The sequence below is a fragment of the Oncorhynchus clarkii genome, chromosome 7, assembly GCF_045791955.1.
Source record: "Oncorhynchus clarkii lewisi isolate Uvic-CL-2024 chromosome 7, UVic_Ocla_1.0, whole genome shotgun sequence".
Taxonomy (NCBI): Eukaryota; Metazoa; Chordata; class Actinopteri; order Salmoniformes; family Salmonidae; genus Oncorhynchus; species Oncorhynchus clarkii.
In genome coordinates this window covers 45,792,661-45,808,664 of record NC_092153.1, presented here as the reverse complement: position 1 = coordinate 45,808,664, position 16,004 = coordinate 45,792,661, and the positions used below count along the sequence as shown (strand labels likewise).

Genomic DNA, 16,004 nt, shown 5'->3' with positions numbered 1-16,004 from the left:
ACATGACCCTAAGCATGATGGGACATTTAATTGCTTAGGAATAGCTCAGGAACCATAACTGTGGAAGCACCTGCTTTCAATATATCCCTCATTCACTCAATTGTTTCCTTTTATTTTGGCTGTACATTTGAATGAGTATTTCTATATTATAGTATTGCGTTGTTGGTATGTGGGTGAATTGATCGTGAGTCATGAATTCAATTTAAATATTACTGAAATGTTTTATATTCACAAGCCATATGTGCTAGGTGAGTAAACGGTATGTTGTGCTTGTCTCAGGGCCTGTTCTACCGCGTGGTCTGGGGAGAGGTCAGTCCCTTCAGGCTGGTGAGGCTGAGTGCAGATGAGCTACTCTCCAAAGAGATCTCAGAGTGGAGGAAGCCTGACACCACTGAGGTAAGAAGGAACTCCTCTGTTGACCTATTAGAGATCATGATAATGAAACCAATAATTCTATAGACAGAGCAGTACTAGGAATGGTATTTATTGTGCAACTAAATATCACTACTAAAGAGACCATATAATTAGCCTAATCTTCACATATTGAACATATAGTGTCTAACAATATACAATAAGGCCTACATCCAAGTTGATGACCTCTGTTGTATCCCATAGGCTCCCAGTGCTAGATCCCAGACAGGGCAGTCCAAATCGGGTCGTAGGCTTGATTCTGGCCCCCTTGATGTGGACATGGAGGACGCTCCTCCAATGTCTGATGGAGACGTATGTAACTCTGGCACCTCTCCATCTCCTCGCATGGCTTTTTCTGCAGTAAGTGGTGGCTTTCTCATCTTTCACTTCCGCTTGCCTTTCATCTTCATTTTCCTTGCATAAGACAAATAACCATATTGTCCTGGGTGTTAACATGTGGGTAACATATTGTGGTTTTACAGTTTAATTCTCTTGCCGACCTGTCCCATACCTTTTTAAACTGTCGCTTTGTCCTACTGAAGCTCACTGCCACCCGCCCCGTGCATCACTCAAATCATGTTTCACACCCACTGTGCATCAATGTAGCTATTGTTTTAGAGATGATCTAATGATTAATGTGCTCAGAATATTTCTTCCATTCAGGACCTCATCATATTTGGCTATGGTTTGATGTGCTATTTGAGATTCCATTGTCAGTTTGTAGTGTTGACTGTCTCTCTGTTTTCATTTTACAATGTGTTCAGGAACTAGAGGAAGCTAGCTCCGCTCCCTTTTCTGGCTCTGTTCAGGTGGGGGTGAAAAGTGGCAGTTCCCTACCAGACATCTTCAGCATGATGCGGGACACCACAGCCGAACACAGGGCCCACCTCTTTGACCTCAACTGCAAAATCTGCACAGGTAAAAATAAATGATGCAAGAAACAGTGGCATAAAAACTTTACGCGTACCTGAATTCCCCTCACATATGACCCTCATATCTTCATTGTTATTACTCCATGCTTAACTTTGATTAGTGGATTTGAAGGTTTAGGAGGTTTAAGTAACATCTGTCTCCCCTCTTCCAGGCCAGAAGTCTGCAGACGATGAACCAGCCGCCAAGAAGGCCAAACTCTCCAAGAAGCCTGAAATGAGGCAAGAGGTGAGGCGCTTGTCCAGGTCCTCCTCAGGTGAAGGTGCCCCGGTCTCTTATCCCGGCAGTGAGACGCCAGTCCCTGAGCCCCTGCCCTACCAGGAGGACACAAGCATCCATTTTCCTCCGCCCCAGACCCCAGCCCCTATCACCGCACCAGCCGTCTCCTCTGTCAGCATCACCCGCAGAGATCCCCGCATGGCAAGACACAGCTCTGGAGTGACGGTCACCCACTCTGCCCCAGACGCATCCATGATAGCATCCATCTCAACAGATACCTATTCAAGACCCATTCCAACAGAGTCCTATTCAAGACCTTTCCCAGCAGATACTTATTCAAGACCAGCCGTCTCAGTAGAGCCCGCTCCTGTTGCAGTGATGGAGGTGGTGCCCAAGGGGCCTCTGCCCATGCCCCCGGCTCCTCCACCTTCCATCCCCAGGCCCATCGTGCAGAAAGCTGCCTCGTCAGAGACTCCTCCAGAGGGCGAGACCGCCATCTTCCTCCATGGCCAGGAGATGATGTGGAAAGGATTAGTCAACATGCACACCGTGGCCAAATTTGTCACTAAAGCATACCTAGTCTCAGGATCCTTTGAGCACCTGAAAGAGGTTGGTTATTCATTTGTTAGAAAATATTACTGGTAGTTGTAGTTTTTTTTATGTGAGCTAAGAAAAACCACAACGAAGACGACAACTGCTAAGATAACTGTTATATTTGATAATAGTGAAAGTCTCACTACATTTTGGCCTTCAGTGCCTTCAGAAAGTATTCACACCCCTTGACTTTTCAACATTTTGTTGTGTTACAGCCTCAATTTAAAATGGATTAAATTGAGATTGCGTGTCACTGGCCTACACACAATACCCCATAGTGTCATAGTGGAATTATGTTTTTAGACATTTTTACAAACTAATTCAAAATGAAGAGCTGAAATGTTTTGAGTAAGTATTCAACCCCTTTGTTATTTGAAGTCTAAGTTTAGGAGTCACATAAATTGCATGGACTCACTCTGTATGCAATAATAGTGTTTAACTAGGTTTTTGAATGACTACCTCACAAATTTTAACTTTATTTAACTAGGCAAGTCAGTTAATAAGAACAAATTCTTATTTACAATGATGGCCTAGGAACAGTGGGTTAACTGCCTTGTGACAGATTTTGAAGTAAAACTGCAAGAAATGTGACAAAGAAATTCACTTTATTTCCTGAATACAACGCATTATGGTTGGGGCAAGTCCAACACATCACTGAGTACCAACCTTCGTATTTTCAACCATGGCGTTGGCAGCATCATGTTATGGGTATGCTTGTCATTGTCAAGGACTGGGGAGAACAGAATAGAGCTAAGCACAGGCAAATCCTAGAGGAAAACCTGGTTAAATTTGCTTTCCAACAGACACTAGGTGACAAATTCACCTTTCAGCAGGACAGTAACTTTAAACACAAGGCCAAATATACACGGTTGCTTACCAAGATGTCATTGAATGTTCCTGAGTGGCCTAGTTACAGTTTTGTCTTGAAAATCTATGGCAAGACTTGAAAATGGCTGTCTAGCAATGATCAACAACCAACTTGACAGCTTGATGAATTTTGCAAAGAAGCTCATAGACTTATTTTCATTAAATTAGCTACAATTTCTACACGTTTTCACTTTGGCATATGGGATATTGTGTGTAGATGAAAATAAAGATTTAATCCATTTTGAATTCAGGCTGTAGTAACAAAATGTGGAATAAGTCTAGGGTTATGAATACTTTCTGACGGCACTGTACTTGTTTGAATTGTTTGTGAATATATGGTAATATCATCTGAGTTTAACACAAAGGTGACATTGTTAATCCTGTACAGGATCTGCCTGACACCATCCACATTGGAGGCCGAATCTCTCCCAGCACTGTGTGGGACTATGTGGGAAAACTGAAGACATCTCTGTCCAAGGTAAAGCTTCCACCACAATCTAATGTGCGGTATTTATACACAACCTACTTCCTGGTTGAGGACCCTAAAGTCACACCCCTCTCTTTGTTTTTGCCTCATCTCCAGGACCTGTGTCTGATCCGGTTCCATCCAGCCACAGAGGAAGAGGAGGTTGCCTACGTCTCTCTCTTCTCTTATTTCAGCAGTAGGAAGCGTTTTGGAGTGGTCGCCAACAACAACCGCCGGATCAAAGACCTGTACCTCATCCCCCTGAGCTCCAAGGACCCCCTGCCCTCCAAACTGTTACCTTTTGATGGGCCAGGTAAGCATCTGCAGGGAGACGCACAGAGGCCTCTGATAACCCTAACACCCAAACACTGGATTGAATATGATGTGCCAAAGTCTCTATACCTCAAGACAATTAAGTTAGGCTTAATGTCAGTCGATAGTTTTGTCCAGAGTGGTCACTATGTTCAGGATTTTATTAATTTACTTAGTTTTCCTCTGTGTGAAAGGAGAGCTTGTTTCATGAAGTTGATTTATGATATACCTTGTAGGGGGCGAGCATGTCCTTCTGCTGTTGCCTTCCTCCATAAACATCCCTCTGTACTTGTTCTATGCCCCCAGTGTACTCTCTGTGTGTATATCACCTTGTATCACACGTCGGTCTTAAATAAAGGATGTTGTGCATCACAGGTTGGTGCGGCCTTAGACGTCAGTCTCAGCCTGTTGTTTTTAAGGCTCAGCTTTTATTCTGTAGATACTCGTGTGAAATGTTTGGGTAATGATGGTGTTACTGAAAATGACATCTGCCACAGTGTGTTACATTTAAATGACTCCTCACTGCAACTTGGTGTACTGTGTTAGTGGATCTGCCTGCATCTCCAGTACCCACACATCATAACTAAATGGGCAGCACCTGACCTACACCTAGTCCATCCCATACCACCAACAATGCCTGGAAAGCCATGGTAAGTTATTATAAGAGATCCAGCTTGGAGAGCCTTGGACAGAGATGGTTCTACTCATGTTGGGGTTTTAAAGAAGATGAAGGACAAGAGAAGAATCTATGGATCTCAAACATTTACTGAATTGAAGAAACAAACACTTAGCCATCCATATAATTAGTTGTCAGCAGAGGTTGGATAAGTAGTGTCATAATTAAAAATGTTACATATAAGTTCAGTGGAATGCACTGTACAACACATATTGTCCGTTTTTATATAGAATAGTAAAGAATATGGAGATGTCCACTAATATTGACATGTGACTTCATGAGAATGCATGCTAATGACAATCTAGCAAGATGAGAAGCTTCGTGAAAGTTGCGTTTTTGTGTACCTGCAAAGTGTGATGTTAGATCAACAACAGCAACATGCAGTCTAATGCAGAGCACCGACAGTTCTCAAAGTATCATGGGGAGTTTAAGACTGCTCAGCAGTGTGATGACTAAGCACTCTTATAAAGGTTGTCTGTAGCTTACAATTCTTGTTTGTATTCTTTTGACACATGAATATTTTTAATTTAATGGTTATACTTGAAGCTGATTATACATGTGGCGTTTTGTGCTCATATTTTTTTCGTTAGAACAATTCGAAATGGAGAGTGAAGACCACAGCTTGTGGCTTTAAATCAACAGACCTTTTTGTGATCTGTGTGATTCCCGGTCTGTGAAATCCTGTTGTCGTCCATAGCATCTGGCATTTGAAACAAGCTCTCATTTCAGTTTCACTTCAAACAAATTATCTCTGGAAATGTTTGTAATTTAGCAGACAAATCTATCGGAGATATACAAGTATGTAAGTGGATAAACGATATGTTCTAGAATGCTTTTTATTCAATTTTCACTAATTGTTTTAACTTTGCCTTGTAGGACTTGAACCAGCGCGCCCTAACCTCCTGCTTGGGTTGGTGATTTGCCAGAAGGACAAGAAGCGTGCTGGAGCCTCTTTGGAGACTGAGGAGAAGCGTTCCAAGATCCAAATCAGAGACCTAGATGATACTGGCCTTCCAAAACCAACCACCACCATCAAAGCTGAAGTCAAAGCTGAGAAAGCCTTGCGGTACACCCAGGATCTTCCCTTTAGCACAACCCCCCCAGGTACACCTCCCCCTCTCAGCTCCTCAGAGACCTCCTCCACGTCCATGGCAGCCTTATCAGTACTGTCATTCCTGTCCTCTGTCAAAGCCCCTGCTACAGACAAAGAGTCACCTGCCTCAAGCTCTGCTGCATCATCTGCTGCCAATGCCACTCCCCTTCAGACCATCCTGAAGACTTTGTTTGGGAACAAGAGGCAAGACTCTGAGGCCTCCATGTCTCCCTCAGAGCATGGTGCTGTTGACATCTCAGCCGTGCCTGCTACTCTGCTAGATCCCATTGTTCAGCAATTTGGACAGATTTCTAAGGAGAAGCAGGTGGAGGAAGATGAGGATGACAGACCATACGACCCAGAGGAGGAATATGACCCAGGCATGGGCTATGGAGCACCCCAGAAGTCAGTTAAAGAACCTGAGGTCATCAAGCAGCCAGAGGCTACAGATGTGGATGATGTGGCTTATGACCCAGAGGATGACACCATCTTTGAGGAGGTCAAGACGGAGGGCCCTGGTCAAGCCAAGGCCACCGGGGATCTGACCAAACAGCAGAAAATGGTGGATCTCAACAAACAGATTGAGGAGCAGAAACAGCAGCTGGAGGAGCAGGAGGATTCCATCCACGAAAAAAAGTTGACCACAGGGACATCAGCTGCCTCGTTCTCAGTCACAGACGGTTTGATCTCACCATCCCTACTGGCCAACAGTCGGCTCCTGCAGCTGGGCAAAAAAGTTGAAGAGTTTGTGAAATCTTCTGCTGCTGCTCCTTTGATTAACCAGAGAAGGGACCCAAGGCAGAGTAGGGATCCCAGGAGGCTAACCTCAGACTCAATAGAAAAAGTGGAGATGCCTCCTGCCAAAGACACCCCGCCACCACCACAGACTGATGTCCAAGAACCAGAAACACCACTGCCCCAAGAAGAGGTTATAACAGATTCTCTTCCCTTTCTGGAATCAGACGCAACAGAGGTTTCCATTCCCCTCTTAGGTGAACATGTAGAACCTGCTACGGAGGTCAATTACATGGAGGAACAAACTGTTGAATCTGAGGAAGTCGACCCAACCAAGAGTGACTTGGACAAATACAGTATTTGGCCAAATGCAGACAGCATTTTAAAAACAGGGGAGATTTCTAGTTTTGAGAAGAACCGTCAAGAGCCTACCTCCTCTGGCTACTTCAACATGTCCACAAACAACAACTCCTTAGCTTCACCTACAATTAATGTACTGTCTCAGAATGTCACCCAGGATAGCTCCACCCTGGTGAACACTCAATCATCCCACATGTCACATGTGGGAACATCAAGCTACATGGACTACGGCGCTCCTCCTGACATTCTCCCAACAACCACCTTCCCACCCCAGCTTGTACCACCACCAATGCAGGGTCCACCCCCAATGCTTGGGCCACCACCCATGTCAGTTCCCCCACCCATGCAGAGTATTCCTTCCTTGTCAGGCCCTCTACCTATGCAGAGACCTCCTCCACCCATGCAAGTGGAGAGCAACCAGTCTCCGTACTCCCAATATGGGCCGCCTCCTGCTGCTTATCCTCCCTATCAGAACCAATGGGGAGGCTCTCAGCAGCAGTATGAGGCCCCCCCTGGTCCTCCACCCCAGACCATGATGCCACCCAGGGGACCCCCTCCATTCCAGCCGATGGGCCCGAGAGCCCCACCTCCCCAGATGTTCAATGCCCCCATGGGCTCCATGCCTCCCCAGCACATGGGGCAGCAAGGCCCCCCTCCAGGCCAGTTCATGGAGAGCCATGGCCTGCCCAGACCTAATTTTGACGGGCAAAACGGTTTAGCTCCACCAAGGATCAGTGGACTCCCTCCTCCATTCAACTTCCCTGGACCCAGAGCACCCCCTCCACCCTTCACAGGGCCTCCCCCAGGCCACTTTGACAACAGAGGACCTCCTCCATCCCACTTCCCTGGGCCCAGAGGTCCACCTTCTCATTTTGGGGATCATGGGTCCCAAGCCCACATGATTGACCCACCAAGAGGCCCTGTAGATCAGTACAACAATGTCAGTGTTGGGTCCTACCAGCAGGGCATGGACCATCACCAGGGTCAGACCCCTCCACACATGTACAAAGACAACCAGGCTCCCCCACAAGGCCCCTCTTACAGAGGACCTCCACACAACCAGTATGAGGGGCGGAGAGGCCCGCCTCCCAGTGGAGATATGGGTGGACAGCGCTTCCAGCCACCTAACCAGTTTCGGGGATCTATAGCACCCTCCCCACCACCACACAGGGGTTCTTATGATGACCAGGGACCCCCTCAGGACCACCGTGGGGCCCCACCACAGCATCTTGGAGGACCTGACCAGTATCGCCTTGACAGTCCAGGGGACTTAAGACCAGTTCGCCACAGTGGGCCTCTGCTCCCGACCCCACCAGAGGGGCCCATACTTCTACCAAACCGCATGGGGGGTCACAGCCCAGAGTCCCACAGGGATGACCACTGGCGACGACACTCGCCTGATATGAGGAGAAGGAGCAGCTCCACCAGAGAGGGCTCAGAACCTTGTGGTGGAGACAGGCCCAGTCGGTTTGAGGGGGGCCACAGAGACCGGGAGCCAATCCCTGGCTCCTCTCAGTTGTCTGAGGAAAGGCAAAGGGACCTGTCTGAGGACCGCAGGAGGGAGCGGGACAGAGAGGGGCCCCATGGAGCCAGGCCATGGGACAGGGGCCAGGACAAGCCCTGGAGCCGGGAGAGAGAGTGGGACAGAGGCAGGGAGAGAGACAGGGGAGAGAGGGAACGAAGCCGGGAGAGGGAGCGCAGCAGAGGGAGGGAGGGAGAGCGACATGGGGAACCCGAGGGTGACAAACGCAGGGAACCCGAGGGTGACAAACGCAGGGCGCCGGAGGGTGACAGACGCAGGGCGCCGGAGGGTGACAGACGCAGGGCGCCGGAGGGTGACAGACGCAGGGCGCCGGAGGGTGACAGACACAGGGCGCCGGAGGGGGACAGACACAGGGCGCCGGAGGGGGACAGACACAGGGCGCCGGAGGGGGACAGACACAGGGCGCCGGAGGGGGACAGACACAGGGCGCCGGAGGGGGACAGACACAGGGCGCCGGAGGGGGACAAGAGAAAGGACAGGGAGAGAGACCGAGACAGGGGCAGAGAGAAAGAGCCTGACAGGGGTAGGGAGAAAGAGCCTGACAGGAGAGACTACGACCGAGACAGACCCAGGATCAGAGACCGGGAGAGAGACCGCGACAGGAGAAGGGACAGGTCCAGGAGCAGAGACCGGGACAGAGGCAAGGAAAGAGAGTCTGACAGGAGAGACAACGACCGAGACAGAGCACGAGACCGAGATAGAGAGAGGGATAAAGACCGGGACCGGCGCGACAGGAGCAAGAGCAAAGAAAAGAGAGAAGACAAAAAAGAAACAAACAAATCTGATGTCCCAAAGGAGAGCGATAAACCTGCAGAGGTTGAAACTGATAAAAACACATCGTAATGTCTTACTTTTGAGGACAATTCACTGTAGTAAATCAATCACCCTGTAACTTTTACTTTCAGCACCATAACTAAATGTAAATAGACATTGGGAATGTGTTTCTACATGACAAAGGATTTCATGGTACAATACTCTTGTAGTTCGAAAGGTCGGACCATTTTTTGCCACTTCATATTTTATGAATGTTATCACATTTGAAACTAATATTGAGGTCATTTAAGTTCATCTGACTATGATACCATGTCATTTACATACAAGTACCTTTCTCCTGTCAAAGTACCTTTTCTAAGAAACACATGAAAGTAACTGATTAACTCCCTGACCTTTAATGTAAATATGAATGTATTTGTGTATATACCGGTATGTTTTTAATCACATTTTTCTAAGTAGAGAAATTATAAGCCATATATCTGGAATGGATAATGTGAGAATTTAGGAAACATTGATTGCTATAGTCTGAAGTCATTGGACAGTATGTGCTATATGTTCAGCAGTTACCACTGAATGGATGTACCTATAGTATTGCTAATTACAGTTGACATTAATTTTGTTTAAACTTGGCCAATTAAACCTTCTTTATGGCAATCTGTCATTAATGGGTTCTGTCTTTCCATTACATCTGACTTTAAAAAATGTAATGTTCAAAGACTGTAATAAACACCACATAGACTCCGTTTATCTATTTGTTTTATTAAAATCAAATGTATACAAATCATTAGGCACCCCTGGTGGTACATGGTTAGGCACTAAAGATATTTTAAGCAGTAGAAAGTATTTTGAAATTACCTTCTGAGGCAAGCATAGTCATTCAAAGCTGAACATTTACCCAAAACTCCATAACAAATTCCCCAAACTAAAAATATGCTATTACAAAATAAACCACTAACATAATCGTTGCGGGTTTGAAAACCGTAATCAATATTATAACATTTGTGTTGTTTTGAAAAATGTGGTTAACATCCCACTGATATTATACATGTGATCAGAAATCAGATATAATAAATTGATTCACTAACATTTGTTCATATAAATGGAAATGATTAGAATACATGGCATACATAATGTTCCTTTATTAGTGCATGACATGGTTGAATACTCTAATCAATCGTCACTTTTACGTCAAACACTGAATATTTCCTTTTGGCATCTTCTCTTCATTTTCCTTTGCTGGGCTTAGCAGTACCTCTTCGGTACGTTTCTTATTCAATTTACTATCACGGGATGTGCTAATATTGCCCTCTGAAACGTCAGTGCATGGTTCGCTCCCTTATTCTCCCCATCACCATAATTTTCATCTTTGCTGTCTGTTTTCCTCTAAATCTCCCCTGTCCCTCTCTGGTTGCTCATCTGTACTCTCATGACCATTGGTGTTAGTCATTCCCTCTGAAACATCATTGATCTGCTCCCTTATTTTTTCTTTCATCATGATCAGCGTTAGTCGTTCCCTCTGAAATGTTGATATGTTTGGGAAGTTCATGCTCTGTTGGCTTATCTGCAGCTCTCTTTCTCCAATTAATAGTATTTCCCTCGGGATGGCCACTGCTAGTTTGATAATCTGATTGCTTCAGAGAATCGATGGTGGGGTGTTGACTAGTGTTGGGGGTAGTTATAGAGCTACCTCTATCAGAAGCTTCATAACTGGATTGCGCAGTATCGATTTGCCGATAACTGGCAGTGTTGTCGTCAATGTCATCCTGTTTCAGATCAATTGGGTTATTATCATCTGGGAATGTCTCTCCCCTGAATATACTCTGGATTGTCTTGGGGCACCACACAAACTCATGTTTGGGCTCATAGTGTGCGTAGGCATACTTAACTAAATTCCTGCGCTCTTGCTTATCAATGACAGCGAAGATGAAGTAGTTGAGGGCACTTTCCTTCACATTGTACAGCTTGTCTTTGACAAGAGTCTGCTCTAGGAAGAAGCGGACCAGTGGGGCCTGGTAGTGGGGGAACCCCAGAGTGCCCAGGCACTTCAAGATGCGGGTGATGCGCAGGTTGTTGTGTGTGTTTCTGCCATGAACAAAAACACAAGAACAACAAACATACAAGGGTACTTACTGTTAATTAACCTCAAAAGCACTGTTATTCTCAGATGTTTAATTTGAAAGCTGAAATCTTAGCTATTATGTATTGCAATCACTATAAAATAATAAGTTAAATGACCAAAGGAAGAAATTTCTAACCTTTCCAGGTTGTCAAATCTCTCACGCCAGTTGTTCGCCAGTTTCACTTCCCCTGTTATGTCATTTGACAGCTCTATGCCGTAGAAGTCCAGCATGAGCTTGTAGGATGCAACCAGCCTCTGCTTTGCTGTGCCATCTTCAAGGAAAGCCTGAGGAGGAAGCGGATTGTCATTCAGAACGATTATGAACACATTTCCATTTGTCTCTAAGCCCCCAGTCAATAGATAATGTATGACATATGTAAATGCAGTATGCAGAGAACACTTTCCTTGCTCAAAGAAACTACTAGAAGTACCTCAATTTCCTTCTTGGTGAGTTCCTTGGCTTGATAATTCATTCCTGGTTCTTGAAGTGGGAACAACCTAAATAAAATGTTTGTGTATTAAACAAATATTTTAAACAATTTAACTTAGAAATGTAAAGGAAACTGACCATTGGATGTATGAGTGAACTTCTTCCAGTTTTGCATATTTCCTGTGCCATTTATTGTGAAAGTCCTCAATGAAGACACCTAATCAGAGCAAAGTTTACAGTTAAACATGTCCATGTCTTGTCAAATTGAAACTGCGCTGAAAGAAATAGTAAATAGTTTACCATCAGGGGAGGAGGGTATTTGTCCACGGTAGAACTGTAAATTAGGCATTTCATCCTGGGGGGGAAAGTAATGCAAATTCAGAAATTAGGATATTTCAGAGAGCTGTATTAAAACAGTACAATAATCTCAGAGGAATTGGCCAGTAAAATTCTGACTCAAATCATCCCGCTTTTCCATGTACTACATAAAGAGATGAGTACTTGCTTACTTGTTGTTGCCCGCCAAAGTACAAATTTGATTCTTGCCCCTGTGGAAACAAGAACAAAGGTCTAAAGACTATGTACAAACTATTGACTGATTGATAGTCAGCAGCAGCAACATACTATGATTGAGGTGGATATATTTTATAGCATAAAGTGTGTAAGATTGTGTGAAGAGAATAATAACTTACTGGATAATCATGCCTGTACTTCTGCATGTCCCTTGCTGCACTTCTGAATCTGTTAAACTTGTTTGACTGAAAACACATTCACTCCATGAGTTCACAAAATGGCAGATACTGGAAACACCTGACCAATACTGATACGCCCACGTGTCTGAGCTATATAAAGTAAAACAAACTTGGAGGGAAACTTTTACTAGCCGCAAAGGCCGGCTTGTATTCTACTTGGCTACTGACGGGCCTAGCAGACTTTGAGTCATATCTATTTTATGTATCTGGAAGTTATTAGATCACATAGATGTAATAAAAACATCATTAGACTTAAACCCTTGACTAAAGCTTTGCATGGTGAACAGACAAAGTCCTCAACTGGCATTAGTACCCGCAAAACCACAGTCTCAATGTCAGCAGTGAATCCGGGATGCTGGCCTTCTAGGCAGAGTTGCAAAGACAAAGCCATATCTCAGAATGGCCAATAAAAAGAAAAGTTTAAGATGGGCAAAAAAACACAGATCCTGGACAGAGGAACTCTGCCTAGAAGGCCAGCATCCCGGAGTCGCTTCTTCACTGTTGACATTGAGACTGGTGACTTGCGGGTACTATTTAATGAAGCTGCCAGTTGAGGACTTGTGAGGCGTCTGTTTCTCAAACTAGACACTCTAATGTACTTGTCCTCTTGCTCAGTTGTGCACCAGGGCCTCCCACTCCTCTTTCTATTCTGGTTAGAGTCAGTTTGGGCTATTTTGTGAAGGTAGTAGTACACAGCGTTGTACGGGATCTTCAGTTTCTTGGCAACTTCTAGCATGGAATAGCCTTCCTTTCTCAGAACAAGAATAGACTGATGAGCCTGTAATCGAACCCACAAATGCGGATGCTCCAGATACTGAACTAGTCTAAAGAAGGCCCATTTTATTGCTTCTTTAATCAGAGCAACAGCTTTCAGCTGTGCTAACATAATTGCAAAAGGGTTTTCTAATGATCACTTAGCCTTACAAAATGATAAACTTGGATTAGCTAACACAACGTGCCATTGGAACACAGATGGTTGCGGATAATGGGCCTCTGTACACCTATGTAGATATTCCATTAAAATCTGCCGTTTTTAGATACAATAGTCATTTACAACATTAACAACGTCTACACTGTATTTCTGATTAATTTTATGTTATATATTTTCTTTCAAAAACAAGGACATTTCTATGTGACCCCCCAAAAATGTGCACGTTATTCTTGAAAAAAAAGATTCAAGCCCTGTCATGTTTATCATTGCTAGTCAGTCCTTTTTAAGTCTTGCCATTGATTTTGAAGGCAATTTAATGCACAACTGTAACTAGGCCACTCAGGAACATTCAATGTTACCTTGGTAAGCATTTCCAGTATATTTGGCCTTGGGGTTTTAGGTTATTGTCCTGCTGAAAGATTCATTTGTCTCCCAGTTTCTGTTGGAAAGCAGACTGAACCAGGTTTTCCTCTAGGATTTTGTCTGTGGATAGCTCTATTCCGTTTCTTTTCATCCTAAAACTCCCTAGTCCTAGCCGATGACAAGCATACCCATAACATGATGCAGCCACCACCATGGTTGAAAATATGAAGAGTGGTACTCGGTGATGTGTTGTGTTGGATTTGCCCCAAACACAAAGCTTTGTATTCAGAACTTAAAGTTCATTTCTCTGGCACATTTTTTTTTCAGTTGTACTTTAATCCCTTATTGCAAACAGGATGCATATTTTGTAATATTTTTATGTACAAGCTTCCTTCTTCTTACTCTGTTTACTTTCATTTTTTGGAGTAACTACAATGTTGTTGATCCACCCTCAGTTTTCTCCTATCACAGCCATTATTTAACTGTTTTAAAGTCACCATTGGCCTCGGTGTGAGATCCCTGAGCAGTTTCCTTCCTCTCCGGAAACTGAGTTAGGAATGACGCCTGTGTCTTTGTAGTGGCTGGGTGTATTGATACACCATCCAAAGTGTAATTAATAACTTCACCATGCTCAAAGCAATGTTCAGTGTCTGCTCCTTTTTTTTGTTTACACATCTACCAATATGTGCCCCACTTTGAAAGGCACTGGAAAACCTCCCTGGTTGTTGTGATCCAATCTGTGTTTGAAATCCACTGCTCGACTGAGGGACATTACAGATAATTGTATGTGTGGAGTACAGAGATTAACTTGTCATTAAAAAATCATGTTAAACACTATTATTGTACACATAATGAGTCCATGCAACTTATGTGACTTGTTAAGCAAATGTTGACTTATTTTGGCTTGGTATATCAAAGGGATTAAATACTTATTGACACAAGAGATTTCATTTTTAATTAATTTATAAAAATGTCTAAAAACATAATTCCACTTTGACATTATGGGGGTATTGTGTGTAGGTCAGTGACACAAAATCTAAATGTAATCTATTTTAACTTCAGGCTGTAACCCAACAAAATGTGGAAAAAGTTAAGGGGTGTGAATACTTTCTGAAGGCACTGTATGAGAGAGCACATGTATGAGCCATTGAAGCAAGCATTTTATATAATACATATCTATCTGAAAATTCTGAAATATTGAGTTATAGATTGGGGAATTTTGTTTTAAATTTAAATGTTTTGGGGGGAAATTAAATATGCCAGTTGTATTTTATGGTGCCAATAAGAGACGTTTGATGATGAGCTACAGTATTCTGAAACTCATCTACTGAGAGACCTCACCAAAAACATTATCAGGGCCCAAGGGCCTGCATACGTACATGTTTGGTCCTTCTTTCACGTGTTTCTTCGCTTGGATGATCCTCCCATGTCGAGTCGTACATGCAGGAGTATTCATCGGTGTCTTCAATATAAAATGACCTGAGAACCGGAACCTCCACTTTTCCACTGGGAATGGATTCATGCTCCACTACTACACTTACTTGAGAGTCTTGACTCTCCACTTCATCTCTGGGAAGGGAATTCGGACTAGGATAACTTGGCATGATAAATCTCCAGATGCGTTCCAGCCAAGGCCAACAAGTTGGTATGAGCGACTTCCAGCGCAGGCCCATGTAGGCGAGAACTGGAACCAGTAATAAAGTGCGTTTGTGCCTAAACCGTTCCTTCCCGGGAAACATCCTAGACATGTGTCGTCTCAATTTAGTAGACAATTTCAGCGCTGCTCGCAGACCTGTTCCAATTATCATTCGAAGCCCACTAACTCCGGAGCGGCGCACAAGATAATGATGTAGGACTCCGCCGTAGCCTATACAAAATGTTCCAAGGTAACAAATATTCGTTTTATCACTAACTAAATGACGAGAGCCACCACGATATATTGCATTCGGATTCGAATAGTATGTTCATAATTTCACTTTCGTTTCTTCCTGTCACTATGTTCTATACTCAACGTAAATCGAAACACTGGCGAGACTTCCGGGAACGCTTGCGAAACAGACCAAGCAGACCGGGATTTGAATGAGAAGTCAATGAGAGAATCGAAAAATTCTTCCTTAGTAGTTAATTTTCTCGAAATCTAAAGGCATAATCTAGATTTCAGTTCATGGGTCCGTATAATTTTTGTGCAATTAATATTTCCTATCAGATGACAAGATAAAAAACGAATAAAAAATGTAATTGCTCGTTTATTTGATTTGAATCAGAAATCAAACAACGCATAAACGGTTTTGTTTGTATTGTCTAAAGGAAATATTAAAAAACGAGAAAATGAATAATTATTTGATTATTTATATGTTGTGTTTTTAACAGAAACAAAGGCTAAGTCTCAGCTGACTGAGAAAACATGTTGCAACAGATTTAGCTAATAG

General features: G+C 43.8%; 2 protein-coding genes across 12 annotated transcripts in view; one reads left to right on the top strand and one right to left on the bottom strand.

Moving 5' to 3' along the window:
* The window catches only part of LOC139413382 (death-inducer obliterator 1-like), a 28,829-nt gene extending 19,108 nt beyond the window's left edge, over nucleotides 1-9,721 (top strand). For 8 of the 11 annotated variants that reach the window (XM_071160704.1, XM_071160696.1, XM_071160701.1 and 5 more), the window contains 7 exons: nucleotides 280-396; nucleotides 616-771; nucleotides 1,176-1,329; nucleotides 1,496-2,169; nucleotides 3,410-3,499; nucleotides 3,605-3,800; nucleotides 5,352-9,721. In XM_071160704.1, coding sequence (XP_071016805.1) covers nucleotides 280-396; nucleotides 616-771; nucleotides 1,176-1,329; nucleotides 1,496-2,169; nucleotides 3,410-3,499; nucleotides 3,605-3,800; nucleotides 5,352-9,049 — 5,085 coding nt within the window. In that variant the 3' untranslated portion in view covers nucleotides 9,050-9,721. The remainder of the gene's footprint in view (nucleotides 1-279; nucleotides 397-615; nucleotides 772-1,175; nucleotides 1,330-1,495; nucleotides 2,170-3,409; nucleotides 3,500-3,604; nucleotides 3,801-5,351) is intronic. The other 3 variants (XM_071160698.1, XM_071160699.1, XM_071160700.1) reach the window with 1 other exon arrangement.
* Nucleotides 9,722-9,723: 2 nt separating this feature from the next.
* LOC139413383 (opioid growth factor receptor-like protein 1) lies at nucleotides 9,724-15,612 on the bottom strand. The gene is made up of 8 exons (XM_071160706.1): nucleotides 14,955-15,612; nucleotides 12,222-12,287; nucleotides 12,039-12,077; nucleotides 11,830-11,884; nucleotides 11,668-11,746; nucleotides 11,531-11,597; nucleotides 11,236-11,384; nucleotides 9,724-11,062 (listed from the first exon to the last, which is right to left on the bottom strand). Exons 1-8 carry the CDS (start codon nucleotides 15,381-15,383, stop codon nucleotides 10,441-10,443), a joined length of 1,506 nt encoding a protein of 501 aa, XP_071016807.1. The 5' UTR covers nucleotides 15,384-15,612; the 3' UTR covers nucleotides 9,724-10,440.
* Nucleotides 15,613-16,004: the final 392 nt, after the last annotated feature.